At 46.0% G+C, this 18,104-nt stretch overlaps 1 protein-coding gene across 2 annotated transcripts in view; it reads right to left on the minus strand.

Annotated features, from left to right (window-relative positions):
- COL21A1 (collagen type XXI alpha 1 chain) overlaps window positions 1-18,104 on the minus strand; it is a 465,445-nt gene that overhangs the window by 103,797 nt on the left and 343,544 nt on the right. For both annotated transcript variants that reach the window (XR_005778297.1, XM_040428578.1), the window contains exons 18-19: window positions 15,057-15,101; window positions 14,847-14,900 (exon numbers count right to left, since the gene is read on the minus strand). Coding sequence is in view for 1 of the 2 variants with exons in the window: in XM_040428578.1 (XP_040284512.1) it covers window positions 14,847-14,900; window positions 15,057-15,101 (99 nt within the window). In the remaining variant the exon portion in view is untranslated. The remainder of the gene's footprint in view (window positions 1-14,846; window positions 14,901-15,056; window positions 15,102-18,104) is intronic.

Below are 18,104 nucleotides of genomic sequence, written 5' to 3' on the forward strand. Positions count from 1 at the left end.
CGGACGATGCAGGCAGGGTGTTACGTTTGCACATTTCTGGCCTGTTTGGGGACATTAGCCTTTACAACATTTATGCACCCAATATGGGCCAGAAAGCCTTCCTTGATTCCTTATGTACTAGACTGTTGCAAGATACACACGGTGTAAAAGTACTAGGGGGTGATTTTAACGCCGTAATGAATCAGCACGAGGATAGGAGGACTACTAGTGAGAGTTGTCGTTATAATCCTCTGGGGGACTTTGCCGAGTCGTTGTCTCTCAGAGATATGTGGAGGGTCTCCAACCCCCAAGGTCGGGAGTTTACTCACTATTCTCATGTGCACAAGAGTTGGTCGAGAATTGATAATTTTTTTGTATCGGCAGCTATTGTGCATAGAGTAACCGACATTGCTATAGGGGATATGGTAATATCGGATCATTCACCTCTCCTAATGGATATCAGGGAAGTGTACAAGGGGGGAGGGGAATATATATGGAGATTTCCTAATTACCTGGTGAAGGATGCTGAATTTGTAAAATTACTGAAAGGATGGTGGATGGAATTTGTTGATGACAATGGGCAGCATGTGAATGATCCGGTATTATTTTGGGAAACGGCCAAAGCCATATTGAGGGGAAGGTTGATGGCGTATGTGTCCTCCATTAGGAAAATAGCCAGGAGTCAGTATGAGAAGGCAAGTACATGTTTAAGGGAAGCCTATAGCAACTTTCTCTTGGCCCAGACCCAGAATACTAAAGAACGCTGGATCTCGGCTAAGAGAGACTTCAATGTATGGGCAGAGAAAATAGAGATTTCGAAGAGGTCTCATATGGAGGCCAGGTTGCATAGATTTGGCAATAAGTAAGGGAAGCTGTTAGCTTCTTTAGCTAAAGGTAGACGTCCTCTGAATCATATCCAGGTGGTGAGGAAAGGGGATGGGACCAGGGAGCACAGACCACAACAGATCAATAAATTGTTTGAACGGTATATGGCAGCATTTTATCAGAATACCGGGGATAGGGTGGAAGAGGGGAAAGCTTTCTTTGAGCATATGTCCTTGCCAACTCTGACAGTGGAACAGTTGGATGTTTTGAATGCCCCTTTGACAGCAGTTGAGGTCCAAGCAACTATAAAGTCATTTCCTTCCGGTAAAGCCCCAGGCCCAGACGGGTAAACGGCGGTCTTTTATAAAGCATTAGATGCTCAGGTGGTGCCTTATTTGACGACACTGTATTCTTCCATAGTGGAGGGGACTCCGTTGTCAGAACATATGAACACAGCGTATATAACGTTACTCCATAAAGCTGGGAAAGATCCGGAGGATTTAGCATCTTATAGGCCAATATCCCTGATCAACCATGACATCAAGATCATTTCAAAATTGCTTGCCAATAGGTTGGCATCGGTTCTTCCCTCTTTGATCTCCCCCGCACAGGTTGGGTTTATTAAAGGTAGAGCGGCTGTCACTAATTTGAGAAAAGTATTGTTGGCCTTCTCTGTGACTGGCAGGGCGGAGTACCGGGGGCGAGACCCAGCCATCCTCACTCTAGATGCGGAAAAGGCTTTCGATAGCATTAATTGGAGATGGCTGGGTCTAGCTTTGGATTCAGCGGGTATTACGGGATTGTTCCGCACTCTATTAGATGGGTTATATTTAGGTCCAAAGGCAAGGGTTTGTACAGGGGGATGTATATCTGACTCTTTTCTGTTAGAAAGGGGAACTAGGCAGGGATGCCCCTTGTCTCCTCTCCTGTTTGACTTGGCCATAGAGCCCTTGTCTAGATGGCTTGATTCAGGAGATTTCTTTGAAGGCTTGGAGGTGGGCAAGAAACAACTGCGTACGGCGTTGTTTGCCGATGATATCTTGCTTTTCCTATCTGACCCTCAAAGGGATTTTGGGAGGATTATGGATGCACTAGAGGAGTTCGGCCTTCTTTCAGGGTTAAAGATTAATAAATCAAAAAGCGAGATACTATTTTTAAAGGGTGGAGGGCAGAGGGTGTCAGGTGATGAAATGGGGGGTATACCTATTGCGAGATCTTACATAACTTACTTAGGAATTAAAGTGGGGATTACTCCCGAGTAGAGTTGAGCGAACACCTGGATGTTCGGGTTCGAGAAGTTCGGCCGAACTTCCCGTAAATGTTCGGGTTCGGAATCCGAACCCGACCCGAACTTCGTCCCGAACCCGAACCCCATTGAAGTCAATGGGGACCCGAACTTTTGGGCACTAAAAAGGCTGTAAAACAGCCCAGGAAAGAGCTAGAGGGCTGCAAACGGCAGCAACATGTAGGTAAATCCCCTGCAAACAAATGTGGATAGGGAAATGAATTAAAATTAAAATTAAAAAAATAAAAATTAACCAATATCAATTGGACAGAGGTCCCATAGCAGAGAATCTGGCTTCACGTCAGCAGAGAATCAGTCTCTTCATGCCATAGCAAAGAATCTGGCTTCATGTCAGCAGAGAATCAGTCTCTTCTTGCCATAGCAGAGAATCTGGCTTCATGTCAGCGCAGAATCTGGCTTCATGTCATAGCACAGAATCAGGCTTCACGTCACCCACCACTGGAACAGGCCACTGTCACACATTTAGGCCCCGGCACCCAGACAGAGGAGAGCGGTCTCGTAACAGAGAATCTGGCCTTATGTCAGCGCAGAATCTGTCTTCATGTCATAGCAGAGAATCAAGCTTCACGTCACCCACCACTGGAACAGGCCACTGTCACACATTTAGGCCCCGGCACCTAGACAGAGGAGAGAGGTCCTGTAACAGAGAATCTGGCCTTATGTCAGCACAGAATCTGTCTTCATGTCATAGCAGAGAATCAGGCATCACGTCACCCACCACTGCAACAGGCCACTGTCACACATTTAGGCCCAGGCACCCAGGCAGAGGAGAGAGGTCCCGTAACAGAGAATCTGGCCTTATGTCAGCGCAGAATCTGTCTTCATGTCATAGCAGAGAATCAGGCATCACGTCACCCACCACTGGAACAGGCCACTGTCACACATTTAGGCCCAGGCACCCAGGCAGAGGAGAGAGGGTCCGTAACAGAGAATCTGGCCTTATGTCAGCGCAGAATCTGTATTCATGTCATAGCAGAGAATCAGGCTTCACGTCACCCACCACTGGAACAGGCCACTGTCACACATTTAGGCCCCGGCACCCAGACAGAGGAGAGCGGTCCCGTAACAGAGAATCTGGCCTTAAGTCAGCGCAGAATCTGTCTTCATGTCATAGCAGAGAATCAGGCATCACGTCACCCACCACTGGAACAGGCCACTGTCACACATTTAGGCCCCGGCACCCAGACAGAGGAGAGAGGTCCCGTAACAGAGAATCTGGCCTTATGTCAGCGCAGAATCTGTATTCATGTCATAGCAGAGAATCAGGCTTCACGTCACCCACCACTGGAACAGGCCACTGTCACACATTTAGGCCCCGGCACCCAGACAGAGGAGAGCGGTCCCGTAACAGAGAATCTGGCCTTATGTCAGCGCAGAATCTGTATTCATGTCATAGCAGAGAATCAGGCTTCACGTCACCCACCACTGGAACAGGCCACTGTCACACATTTAGGCCCCGGCACCCAGGCAGAGGAGAGAGGTCCCGTAACAGAGAATCTGGCCTTATGTCTGCGCAGAATCAGTCTTCATGTCATAGCAGAGAATCAAGCTTCACGACACCCACCACTGGAACAGGCCACTGTCACACATTTAGGCCCCGGCACCCAGACAGAGGAGAGAGGTCCTGTAACAGAGAATCTGGCCTTATGTCAGCACAGAATCTGTCTTCATGTCATAGCAGAGAATCAGGCATCACGTCACCCACCACTGGAACAGGCCACTGTCACACATTTAGGCCCAGGCACCCAGGCAGAGGAGAGAGGTCCCGTAACAGAGAATCTGGCCTTATGTCAGCGCAGAATCTGTCTTCATGTCATAGCAGAGAATCAGGCATCACGTCACCCACCACTGGAACAGGCCACTGTCACACATTTAGGCCCAGGCACCCAGGCAGAGGAGAGAGGTCCCGTAACAGAGAATCTGGCCTTATGTCAGCGCAGAATCAGTCTTCATGTCATAGCAGAGAATCAAGCTTCACGTCACCCACCACTGGAACAGGCCACTGTCACACATTTAGGCCCCGGCACGCAGACAGAGGAGAGAGGTCCTGTAACAGAGAATCTGGCCTTATGTCAGCACAGAATCTGTCTTCATGTCATAGCAGAGAATCAGGCATCACGTCACCCACCACTGGAACAGGCCACTGTCACACATTTAGGCCCAGGCACCCAGGCAGAGGAGAGAGGTCCCGTAACAGAGAATCTGGCCTTATGTCAGCACAGAATCAGTCTTCATGTCATAGCAGAGAATCAAGCTTCACGTCACCCACCACTGGAACAGGCCACTGTCACACATTTAGGCCCCAGCACCCAGACAGAGGAGAGAGGTCCTGTAACAGAGAATCTGGCCTTATGTCAGCACAGAATCTGTCTTCATGTCATAGCAGAGAATCAGGCATCACGTCACCCACCACTGGAACAGGCCACTGTCACACATTTAGGCCCCGGCACCCAGACAGAGGAGAGCGGTCCCGTAACATAGAATCTGGCCTTATGTCAGCGCAGAATCTGTCTTCATGTCATAGCAGAGAATCAGGCTTCACGTCAGCCACCACTGGAACAGGCCACTGTCACACATTTAGGCCCAGGCACCCAGGCAGAGGAGAGAGGTCCCGTAACAGAGAATCTGGACTCATGTCAGCACAGAATCTGTCTTAATGTCATAGCAGAGAATCAGGCTTCACGTCACCCACCACTGGAACAGGCCACTGTCACACATTTAGGCCCCGGCACCCAGACAGGGGAGAGGTTCATTCAACTTTGGGTTGCCCCACAATATAATGGTAAAATGAAATTAAAAATAGTATTGAATGAGGAAGTGCCCTGGAGTAGAATAATATATTGTTAAGGGGAGGTAGTTAATATCTAATCTGCACAAGGGATGGACAGGTCCTGTGGGATCCATGCCTGGTTCATTTTTATGAACGTCAGCTTGTCCACATTGGCTGTAGACAGGCGGCTGCGTTTGTCTGTAATGACGCCCCCTGCCGTGCTGAATACACGTTCAGACAAAACGCTGGCCGCCGGGCAGGCCAGCACTTCCAAGGCATAAAAGGCTAGCTCTGGCCACGTGGACAATTTGGAGACCCAGAAGTTGAATGGGGCCGAACCATCAGTCAGTACGTGGAGGGGTGTGCACAGGTACTGTTCCACCATGTTAGTGAAATGTTGCCTCCTGCTAACACGTTCCGTATCAGGTGGTGGTGCAGTTAGCTGAGGCGTGGTGACAAAACTTTTCCACATCTCTGCCATGCTAACCCTGCCCTCAGAGGAGCTGGCCGTGACACAGCTGAGTTGGCGACCTCTTGCGCCTCCTCTGCCTTCGCCTTGGGCTTCCACTGGTTCCCCTGTGACATTTGGGAATGCTCTCAGTAGCGCGTCTACCAACGTGCGCTTGTACTCGCGCATCTTCCTATCACGCTCCAGTGTAGGAAGTAAGGTGGGCACATTGTCTTTGTACCGGGGATCCAGCAGGGTGGCAACCCAGTAGTCCGCACACGATAAAATGTGGGCAACTCTGCTGTCGTTGCGCAGGCACTGCAGCATGTAGTCGCTCATGTGTGCCAGGCTGCCCAGAGGTAAGGACAAGCTGTCCTCTGTGGGAGGCGTATCGTCATCGTCCTGTGTTTCCCCCCAGCCACGCACCAGTGATGGGCCCGAGCATCTTTGGGTGCCACCCCGCTGTGAACATGCTTCATCCTCATCCTCCTCATCCTCGTCCTCCTCGTCCTCCAGTAGTGGGCCCTGTCTGGCCACATTTGTACATGGCCTCTGGTGTTGCAAAAAACCTCCCTCTGAGTCACTTTGAAGAGACTGGCCTGAAAGTGCTAAAAATGACCCCTCTTCCTCCTCTTCCTCCTCCTCTTCCATCATCGCCCTAAGTGTTTTCTCAAGGAGACATAGAAGTGGTATTGTAACGCTGATAACGGCGTCATCGCCACTGGCCATGTTGGTGGAGTACTCGAAACAGCGCAACAGGGCACACAGGTCTCGCATGGAGGCCCAGTCATTGGTGGTGAAGTGGGTCTGATCCGCAGTGCGACTGACCCGTGCGTGCTGCAGCTGAAACTCCACTATGGCCTGCTGCTGCTCGCACAGTCTGTCCAGCATATGCAAGGTGGAGTTCCACCTGGTGGGCACGTCGCATATGAGGCGGTGAGCGGGAAGGCCGAAGTTACGCTGTAGCGCAGACAGGCGAGCAGCGGCAGGGTGTGAACGCCGGAAGCGCGAACAGACGGCCCGCACTTTATGCAGCAGCTCTGACATGTCGGGGTAGTTGCGAATGAACTTCTGCACCACCAAATTCAGCACATGCGCCAGGCAAGGGATGTGCGTCAAACCGGCTAGTCCCAGAGCTGCAACGAGATTTCGCCCATTATCGCACACCACCAGGCCGGGCTTGAGGCTCACCGGCAGCAACCACTCGTCGGTCTGTTGTTCTATACCCCGCCACAACTCCTGTGCGGTGTGGGGCCTGTCCCCCAAACATATGAGTTTCAGAATGGCCTGCTGACGTTTACCCCGGGCTGTGCTGAAGTTGGTGGTGAAGGTGTGTGGCTGACTGGATGAGCAGGTGGAAGAAGAGGAGGAGGAAGCTGAGTAGGAGGAGGAGGAGACAGGAGGCAAAGAATGTTGCCCTGCGATCCTTGCGGCGGAAGGACATGCGCCAAACAGCTCTCCGCCTGGGGCCCAGCCGCCACTACATTTACCCAGTGTGCAGTTAGGGAGATATAGCCTCCTTGGCCGTGCTTACTGGTCCACGTATCTGTGGTTAGGTGGACCTTGCCACAGATGGCGTTGCGCAGTGCACACTTGATTTTATCGGACACTTGTTTGTGCAGGGAAGGCACGGCTCTCTTAGAGAAGTAGTGGAAGCTGGGAACAACATACTGTGGGACAGCAAGCGACATGAGCTGTTTGAAGCTGTGTGTGTCCACCAGCCTAAATGACAGCATTTCATAGGCCAGTAGTTTAGAAATGCTGGCATTCAGGGCCAGGGATCGAGGGTGGCTAGGTGGGAATTTACGCTTTCTCTCAAATGTTTGTGAGATGGAGAGCTGAACGCTGCCGTGTGACATGGTTGAGATGCTTGGTGACGCAGGTGGTGGTGTTGGTGGTACATCCCATGTTTGCTGGGCGGCAGGTGCCAACGTTCCTCCAGACGTGGAGGAAGAGGCCGATGCGGCGGCAGCAGCAGCAGAAGAGGCCGAGGCGGCGGCAGCAGCAGAAGAGGCCGAGGCGGCGGCAGCAGCAGAAGAGGCCGAGGCGGCAGCAGCAGAAGAGGTAGCAGGGGGAGCCTGAGTGACTTCCTTGTTTTTAAGGTGTTTACTCCACTGCAGTTCATGCTTTGCATGCAGGTGCCTGGTCATGCAGGTTGTGCTAAGGTTCAGAACGTTAATGCCTCGCTTCAGGCTCTGATGGCACAGCGTGCAAACCACTCGGGTCTTGTCGTCAGCACATTTTTTGAAGAAGTGCCATGCCAGGGAACTCCTTGAAGCTGCCTTTGGGGTGCTCGGTCCCAGATGGCGGCGGTCAGTAGCAGGCGGAGTCTCTTGGCGGCGGGTGTTCTGATTTTTCCCACTGCTCCCTCTTTTGCTACGCTGTTGGCTCGGTCTCACCACTGCCTCTTCCTCTGAACTGTGAAAGTCAGTGGCACGACCTTCATTCCATGTGGGGTCTAGGACCTCATCGTCCCCTGCATCGTCTTCCACCCAGTCTTGATCCCTGACCTCCTGTTCAGTCTGCACACTGCAGAAAGACGCAGCAGTTGGCACCTGTGTTTCGTCATCATCAGAGACGTGCTGAGGTGGTATTCCCATGTCCTCATCATCAGGAAACATAAGTGGTTGTGCGTTAGTGCATTCTAACTGCCCTTGGGAAACCCTGGCAGCAGAGTCTTCAAACAGCATAAGAGACTGCTGCATAACTTGAGGCTCAGACAGTTTCCCTGATATGCATGGGGGTGATGTGACAGACTGATGGGCTTGGTTTTCATGCGCCATCTGTGCGCTTTCTGCAGAAGACTGGGTGGGAGATAATGTGAACGTGCCGGATCCACTGTCGGCCACCCAATTGACTAATGCCTGTACCTGCTCAGGCCTTACCATCCTTAGAACGGCATTGGGCCCCACCAAATATCGCTGTAAATTCTGCTGGCTACTGGGACCTGAGGTAGTTTGTTCATTAGGACGTGTGGCTGTGGCAGAACGGCCACGTCCTCTCCCAGCACCAGAGGGTCCACTAACACCACCACGACCATGTCCACGTCCGCGTCCCTTATTAGATGTTTTCCTCATTGTTCCCGTTCACCACAATTTTGAGAATGTCAAATTTGGGAATGCTTTTTCAACCCAGAACAAAAAGTGTGCTTTTACGGTCACTACAAATAACTTGACCAGCTAAAACTGTGCAGATTTGGTTGAACAGAGATGTGAGACCTGTTTTTTTTTTGCGCTGTGTGACAGTTATAGGTTTAATCACAGAATGACACTTCTATCAGCACGCTAGCGTGTGTCTTAGGTTTTTCTGAATGATACTATCAATAACTTCAATGTAAGATTTTCTTTTTGGGATAGATTTCAAGTAGGCCTGAAATACCACAAACTAGTTATTTTCAGAATGGCAAATTTGGGAATGCTTTTTCAACCCAGAACAAAAAGTCTGCTTTGACGGTCACTACAAATAACTTGACCAGCTAAAACTGTGCAGATTTGGTTGAATAGAGATGTGAGACCTGTTTTTTTTTGCGCTGTGTGACAGTTATAGGTTTAATCACAGAATGACACTTCTATCAGCACGCTAGCGTGTGTCTTAGGTTTTTCTGAATGATACTATCAATAACTTCAATGTAAGATTTTCTTTTTGGGATAGATTTCAAGTAGGCCTGAAATACCACAAACTAGTTATTTTCAGAATGGCAAATTTGGGAATGCTTTTTCAACCCAGAACAAAAAGTCGGCTTTGACGGTCACTACAAATAACTTGACCAGCTAAAACTGTGCAGATTTGGTTGAATAGAGATGTGAGACCTGTTTTTTTTTGCGCTGTGTGACAGTTATAGGTTTAATCACAGAATGACACTTCTATCAGCACGCTAGCGTGTGTCTTAGGTTTTTCTGAATGATACTATCAATAACTTCAATGTAAGATTTTCTTTTTGGGATAGATTTCAAGTAGGCCTGAAATACCACAAACTAGTTATTTTCAGAATGGCAAATTTGGGAATGCTTTTTCAACCCAGAACAAAAAGTCTGCTTTGACGGTCACTACAAATAACTTGACCAGCTAAAACTGTGCAGATTTGGTTGAATAGAAATGTCAGGTCTATTTTTTAGGCGCTGGGTGACAGGCTCAACTTGCCCCTGATGTAATATATGGCCAAAAAATAACCAGACTGTTGATGGTTAAATGCACTTCGGTGACACAGGCTCAGCCTGCAGCTGATGTAGTATATGGCCAAAAAATAATCAGACTGTTGATGGTTAAATGCACTTCGGTGACACAGGCTCAGCCTGCAGCTGATGTAGGATATAGCACAAAATAACCACACTATCGATGGTTAAATACACTTGGTGATAGCTCGTGCTGGCGCACCACAAGTCACAAAATGGCCGCCGATCACCCCAGAAAAATAGTGATCTAAAAACGCTCTGGGCAGCCTCAAAAAAGTGAGCAAGTCAATAATAGCACTTAAATGATCCACAGCTGCAGATCGATCACAGAATGAAGTCTTTTGGAGGAGTTAATCTGCCTAATCTCACCCTAACGTCGCAGCTGCAACCTCTCCCTATACTGATCATAGCAGAGTGACGTGCGGCGCTACGTGACTCCAGCTTAAATAGAGGCTGGGTCACATGCTGCACTGGCCAATCACAGCCATGCCAATAGTAGGCAAGGCTGTGATGGCCTCTTGGGGCAAGTAGTATGACACTTGTTGATTGGCTGCCTTTGATTTGCAGCCTTTCAAAAAGCGCCAAGAAAGCGCCGAACACCGAACCCGAACCCAGACTTTTACGAAAATGTTCGGGTTCGGGTCCGTGTCACGGACACCCCAAAATTCGGTACGAACCCGAACTATACAGTTCGGGTTCGCTCATCCCTACTCCCGAGTCTTTATATAGACTTAACTATGACCCATTAGTTACTAAAATAATTCAAGAACTGCATAGGTGGCATGATCTGCCGCTGTCATTGTTGGGGCGTAATCATCTTATTAAGATGATGTCAGTTTCTAAACTGCTTTATCCCATGCAGACGATCCCTATTTTGTTAAAACATAAAGATGTCTCCAAACTGGTCAAAGCATTCAAAAAATTTTTATGGCATGGCAAGAGACCTAGGATATTAATGCGTTCCTTGACGAAGGGAATCGAGCAAGGAGGGATAGCATTTCCTGATATTAGAAACTACAATCTGGCGTGTATGGCTAGGCATATTTGTGACTGGATTAATGATTCTAGTTTTTACTCAGCTTTAACGTTGGAAAAGGAATTCTGTGCTCCCTGGTCTCCGGTGGCGTTGCTGCATTCGAGGTTGCAGGTGATTCCTGTTTGGATCAAACAGTCTTTATTGATTAAGGACACGATAGCTGCATGGAGGATTCTTAGAAAAAAGTACTGGTTGTCGTACAGGGTTTCCATGCATCTTCCATTGTGGAACAATCCTGAATTCCCACAGGGTAACAGAAACAAGCTGTTCGAGGAGTGGAGGAGGAAGGGGATTTTAGGCGTGAAACAGTTATTACATGATTCGGACCCTAGGTGGTTGACAGGAGAGGAAGTGATTGAAAAGTTTTCGTTGTCGTCATTTCAGACTATTCAGTGGTCTCAAGTGAAGGAGGCAGTGGTGAACCAGTTAATGTTGGTGCAGAAGGAAATACGAAAGAATATTCTAGATAAGATCTTGGACCTGGGGGGAGGGAGGGTCTCGATTTCTACGATATACGCAGACATGCGGAAGGAAGAAGGGATTAGGGATGGGGGTAAATGTTTCTGAAAATGGGCGGAGCAATTGGATGATGACGACATTGAAACAAAGATAGTGAAAGGGTGGGAAGTAGTAAGGAGGCATATAATTAATGAGTCATGGAGGGACACCCAGGTTAGACTAATGCACAGAGCTATTTATGGGTTTAATATCCCCCCTCATCCAGCTAAACCAGACAGGATTACAAGTTGCCCGAAATGTGGGATAGGGTTCCCTGATCTATTCCATGGGATGTGGACATGCCCAAAGAGTAAAAGGTTATGGGAGGAAGTAGGAAACTTGGTTAAAGGGATTTGGGGAAGAAAGCTTCCATTATCAGCCACTTTGTACCTGTTTCACTATGAGGAGGGAGAGGTAGGGCAAGGTGGGATTCCCTGCCTGTTCCATACGATATGCATGGTAGCGAAGCGTAGCCTCCTGCGATAATGGCTTCAAGATGATACCCCAAGTTTACAGGTTATAATTGAACAGCTAAAGCATGTCTTTCATATAGAAAGGTTAAATTCTCTTGCAGAAAAGGAAAAACAAGCAAAAGGGTTGTTTCAAAAATGGAAACCGTTTATTGAGTATTGTATGTCAAATACGGAGATACAGTTGATTATGAAACCATTTACACTCATGGAATGGTACATAATGGGACAATTGAAAGGGACACTTGGTCGTCTGCTACTTAGTCTAGCCAACTCTTCTTGATTTAATGCAAGTGTATTGATTGTTTATACTTCCTTACATTGATTGTAAACTATGGCTGCTTTGTACTGCGGAAAATATACTGCTCTATATTTATGATTGTACTGTCTGGGGCACTTGAAGTGCCTTACTTTGTTTTGTTGTTTGTATTTTAAAAAAGAAAATAATAAAGATTTATAAAAAAAAACTCCTGTTCCTTCAAATACGTGTAGATTTCCCTGCTGCTCTAAAAGAAAGTATTTGCAAGGTGTCAAGCCACTAGGATCAGTTGCAATAGTGTGCGAGAGCATCCACTGAGGGGCAGTGAGCTAATGAGCCTGTGTGCCAACTAGCATTGGACACATTGGGGCACATTTACTAAACCAGTCCAACAATTAAAATGTGCTAGACAGACAGTCAAAAATCTGCCAGATTTATCACTACCGTTCATACTGGATGATATATCTGGTTTACCTTTAGATTGACTAGTCTTTATATCATCGGTTGGCTTACTTTGCAACACAATATTGTGCCAGTATTTTGGTGCAAAATGTTGCATCTTAAACCATGCCTTCTAACCCCCCAAAACTGATGAAGCCATGCCCCCTTAATGTACAACTGGTTGATGCTTAAGCCTTACCTGATACAGCTATTTTTCATTTTGGTGTTTCTGTTTTTCACTCCCTGCCTTCCATGAGCCATAACTTTTTTTTATTTTTTCCATTCACATAGCCATATGAGGGCTTGTTTTTTTGCAGGACAAGTTGTACTTTCTAATGCCATCATTTAATATTGCACAGAACGTAGTGGGAACTGGGAAAAAATTCCAAATGGAGTGGAATCTGACTTTTTGGTCACTTTTTATTTTATTTTTTTATATATACAGTGAGGAGCAGAAGTATTTGAACACCCTGTGATTTTGCAAGTTCTCCCACTGGATCAGACCCATGGAGGGGTCTGAAATTCACATTGAAGGTGCATTCCCACTCTGAGAGACAGAATTTAAAACAGAAATTCAGGAAATCACATTGTATGAATTTTAAAGAATGTATTTGTCTTGCACAGCTGAACATGAGTATTTGAACACCTGAGAAAATCAGTGTTAATATTTGGTACAGAAGCCTTTGTTTGCAATTAAAGAGGTCAAACATTTACTATAGTTTTTGACCAGGTTTGCACACACTGCAACAGGGCCCACTCCTCCACACAGATCTCCTCTAGATCTGTCAGGTTTGGGACTGTCACTGAGCAACACAGAGTTTCAGCTCTCTCCAAAGATGTTCTATTGGATTTAGGTCTGGAGACTTCTAGGCCACTCCAGAATCTTTATATGCTTCTTACAGAGACACTCCTTGGTTATCCTGGCTGTGTGCTTCAGGTCATTGTCATGTTGGAAGACCTAGCCATGACCCATCTTTAATGCTCTGACTGAGGGAAGGAGGTTGTTGCTCAAAATCTCACAATAAATGGCCCCATTCATCCTCTCCTTAATACAGTCCAGTCGCCCTGTCCCCTTCGCAGAAAAGCACCCCCAAAGCATGATGTTACCACCCCCATGCTTCGCAGTAAGAATGGTGTTCTTGGGATGCAACTCATCCTTCTTTTTTCTCCAAACACGACGAGTGAAGTTTAGACTAAAAAGTTCTACTTTGGTCTCATCTGACCACAACTTTCTCCCATGCCTCCTCTCTGGATCATCCAAATGGTCAATGGCAAACTTCAGGCGGGCCTGGACATGTGATGACTAAAGCAGGGGAACCTTCCGTGCAATGCATGATTTGAAACAATGACGGCATAGTGTTCTACCAACAGTGACCTTTGAAACTGTGGTTGCAGCTCTCTTCATGTCATTGACCAGCTCCTCCCTTGTAGTTCTGGGCTGATTCCTCAGCTTTCTTATAATCAGTGATACCCCATGAGGTGAGATCTTGCATGGAGCTCCAGTCCGAGGGACGCTGACAGTCGTCTTTAGCCTCTTCCATTTTCTAACAGTTGATCTATTTTCACCAAGCTGCTTGGCAATTGCCCCATAGCCCTTTCCAGCGTTGTGGAGGTCCACAATTTTGTCTCTGGTGTCTTTTGACAGCTCTTTGGTCTTGCCCATGGTAGTAATTGGCGTCTGACTGACTGTGGCGTGGACAGGGGTGTTTAAAGAGCTCAGAAAGGTGCTACAAAGTTAGATTAATGAGTGGAGTAGAGGTGGACTTTTTTAAGGTACAGTAACAGGTCTTTGAGAGACAGAATTCTTGCTGTTTCTCAGGTGTTCAAATACTTATGTTTAGCAGTGCAAGACAAATAAATTATTTAAAAATCATACAATGTCATTTCCTGATTTTTTTTTTTTTATTCTGTCTCTCAGAGTGGGAATGTACCTGCAATGTGAATTTCAGACCCCTCCATGATTTCTAGTGGGAGAACTTGCAAAATTGCTGAATGTTCAAATACTTCTGTTCCTCACTGTATTTTTCAAAACTGTTTTATGTTTTTTAAACTTTTCGTTAGTTCCCTAATTAGACCTCAACTTGCTGTCTTCAACATGCAATTTGTATAGAATAATGGAATTTGCTCCATTATTCTATACAGAAATCACTTTTTACAGTTCAGTGCTGCCACCTTATGGCCTGAATTGTAACATACAAGTAATGAGCCTGGAAGCCTAGTACAGGCTCAGACTCATTATCATGAACGCTTTCTACGATCTCCACCCGGGAAGGCATTCATTACTCGGAAGTGCGCACTTCTGGGTTTAAGCCCTGTCAGACACCGTTCTTACATTTGACCATAGCATCTAAGAGGTTAAATGTCTGAAGCCACCATTACTGATAATCACGGACATTAGCCATGGGTATCTGCTATATGAAACAGCATGCACCCAGCGGCTTTAGCATTTGCTCTGCTCCAGAGCGCCTGCCATTTTTAAAGACCAGACATTCGCAGTACACGTACAGCCGATGTCGGAAAGGGGATAAATACCTCTCTTATGAAATACCAAATAGATTACATATATTTTCCAGCAAAATGGATCTGGTTTTAAACATACAGTAAACTGATGTGTGGTACCATGTGTCATTTTATATACATACTGGATTCCCAGGAGGTCCTCTGACACCAGGTTCCCCAGAAGGTCCAGTTTCACCCTAGGTAAACAAATAAAAACAAGTCTAAAGTAAATTATCATTACAAAATGACCTTCTATATAATTCAGACTTTTATTATCAACATATTTTGGCGGCATACTTCATGCATATATAGGTCATAACGTAGCATCCTCATTACATAAATTTATTTCATACCTTTAAGCCATGAGCACCATCACTTCCAGGAATCCCTGGTATTCCCTGATTATAAAACATACAAATACTACATTAGTTTCTCATAAATATATAACTGAACTGCACACCAAACACAGCTCTGCCAAATTCACTTAAAAGAGGTATTCCCATCTTAAGAATGAAGGGGCTACAAGACCAAGTTAAAGCTGTGCCTCCTTCACTGCTTTTTCCTTAACTGAGGTGCCTCAGCTATCTAATGTGCAGGGGAACTTCAGGATAGCTTTGTTCAAGTGACAGCTCCATTGTGTGGCTGGAGGATCATTGTTGAGGGAAACCTTAGGGACACATTGCTAAATTAATACCTACATTCTTATGATCTGTGGTGATCATAGTGGTAAAACTCCCCAATGGTATTCCATTTAATTGGGGCTGAGTTTCAGTGACAGAGGTAAACAGGCATGGAATTCAGCCAGTTCCCTCCAGTTCTCTAGAACTGGTTGTTAAAATTACAACTGGATTGGAGAACCACGTTACCGGCTGAGTCCCGATCCAGTGCTCTGGGGCAGCAGGGTAGCTGGAGATGTTTACTTTCATTGCTTTACGCACCACTGATAGTTTAGCTCCTTAGTTGGGTGGTATGTGTGTGCAGAGTATTTATGTATGTGTACCATGTATATGGTGTATTTATGTGTATGTGTGTTGCATATATATGGTGTATGTATAAGTAAACATGTGTCGTCACGCTGCGTGTCCGACGTTGAGTAGGGAACCTGTTGTTAAAAATTTTAATCCCACCCCTGGAGGTAAATGAATGGCAGAACATAAGAAACAAACAGTTGTTCTAATTAAAAACAGAGATTCTTTATGAGACATCAATATAATATATTGTACCTTTTTTGAGGAATTACAACATAGCAGGGTTTTCTGATATACTGTATAGTGCTATGATATATAGCTTTAATTATTGCTAATTATGCTATTGTTTTTATTCTCTTACAGTAGGTGGTGGGGGACCCCATCCTATTTTGCTTCGGAGACCTATCAATTTTAGTTCATGCCCCTGTCTGCATTGGTATATTGTAAGAACACTGTATTTATTATAACTACCTTACATGGATGGAGTGTTCCAGGGATCAAGCCTTTCCTCAGATCCAAAAGACATTTTTAATTGTAAGAATTTGTAAAAGGGATTGATCTCCAAAATGTGTCATCTTTGTAAGATAATAATGATAAATCAAGTCTTTATACCAATATACAGTCCTGATCAAAAGTTTAAGACCACTTGAAAAATGGCAAAAAAATCATATTTAGCATGGCTGGATCTTAACAAGGTTCCAAGTAGAGCTTCAACATGCAACAAGAAGAAATGGGAGTGAGACAAAACATTTTTTGAGCATTCAATTTAATGAAAACAACGAATAAACTGAAACAGGCTGTTTTTCAGCTGATCAAAATTTTAGGACCACATGCCTTTAAAAGGCCAAATCTGTGAAAAGATGTGGATTCATTGTCATTTTCTGTCAGGTAGTCACACGTTGTGATGGCAAAGGCAAAAAAACTCTCCCTTTTTGAACGTGGTCGGGTTGTTGAACTGCATAAGCAGGGTCTCTCACAGCGCGCCATCGCTGCTGAGGTGGGACGCCGGAAGACAGTCATTTAGAACAAAATAGTGATATTTACTGGTAGTCCTCGTTATGGAACAAAAAAGTCAAGTGGAAGACCCAAAAGAATTTCATCAGCACTGAGCCGTAGGATCCAATTGGCTGTCCGTTAAGACACTGGACGATCCTTGACCCAAATTAAGGCCCTTACTGGTGCTGACTGCAGCCCCATAACCATCAGACGGCATCTGAGACTGAAGGGCTTCAAAAACAAAAAATGTCTTCAAAGACCTCGTCTCCTTGAACGCCACAGAACTGCTCGTTTGGACTTTGCAAGAGAGCACCAAACAACATGGGACATTCAAAGGTGGAAGAAAGTTTTATTCTCTAATGAGAAAAAATGTAACCTTGATGGTCCTGATGGTTTCCAACGTTACTGGCATGACAAGCAGATCCCACCTGAGATGTTTTCTACGCGCCACAGTGGAGGGGGCGCCATAATGGTCTGGGGTGCTTTTTCCTTCAGTGGAACAATGGAGCTTCAGGAAGTTCAGGGGCGTCAAACGGCCGCTGGCTATGTCCAGATGTTGCAGAGAGCATTCCTCATGACTGAGGGCCCTCGTCTGTGTGGTAACGACTGGGTTTTTCAACAGGACAACACTACAGTACACAATGCTCGCAGGACAAGGGACTTCTTCCAGGAGAATAACATCACTCTTTTGGCCCATTCTGCGTGTTCCTCTGATCTAAATCCAATTGAGAACCTTTGGGGATGGATGACAAGGGAAGTTTACAAAAATGGACAACAGTTCCAGACAGTAGATGGCCTTCGTGCGGCCGTCTTCACCACTTGGAGAAATGTTCCCACTCACCTCATGGAAACGCTTGCATCAAGCATGCCGAAACTAATTTTTGAAGTGATAAACAATAATGGCGGAGCTACTCATTACTGAGTTTATGTTTGGAAGTTGGATTTCTGTTTTGGGGGGGGTTTAGTTTTTTTTTGGAGGTGTGGTCCTAAACTTTTGATCAGCTGAAAAACAGCCTGTTTCAGTTTATTCGTTGTTTTCATTATGATTTTTTGCCATTTTTCAAGTGGTCTTAAACTTTTGAGCAGGACTGTATCAGAGTATACTGAAAAACGAATTGCCGTAGAGGAGGATAGAACTGTTGTAGATTTTTTGTTTCTTCTGCTTATGCTGCTGCTGCACCAACTTCTGATCTGTAAGAAGTTATGCTGCAAGAATGCCTGGGAAGCAGCCATCTCCACATTGTTATCCTGATCAGGTGGAATGTACTAATATCCCTGAAGAAAGTGAAAGTCTCTCCTACTGGGTCCTGCCAAGCTTTTTTCCTTCAGCTTAAATATATTATACCAGCTGTTTTTATTTTTAGTTTTTTGCAGTAGTATATGTATTGCACAGTGTTTGTCAATGCAATGAAGGGCAAATACCATTCAAGGAAATAT

This window comes from Bufo bufo, chromosome 4 (assembly GCF_905171765.1).
Source record: "Bufo bufo chromosome 4, aBufBuf1.1, whole genome shotgun sequence".
Lineage (NCBI taxonomy): Eukaryota > Metazoa > Chordata > Amphibia > Anura > Bufonidae > Bufo > Bufo bufo.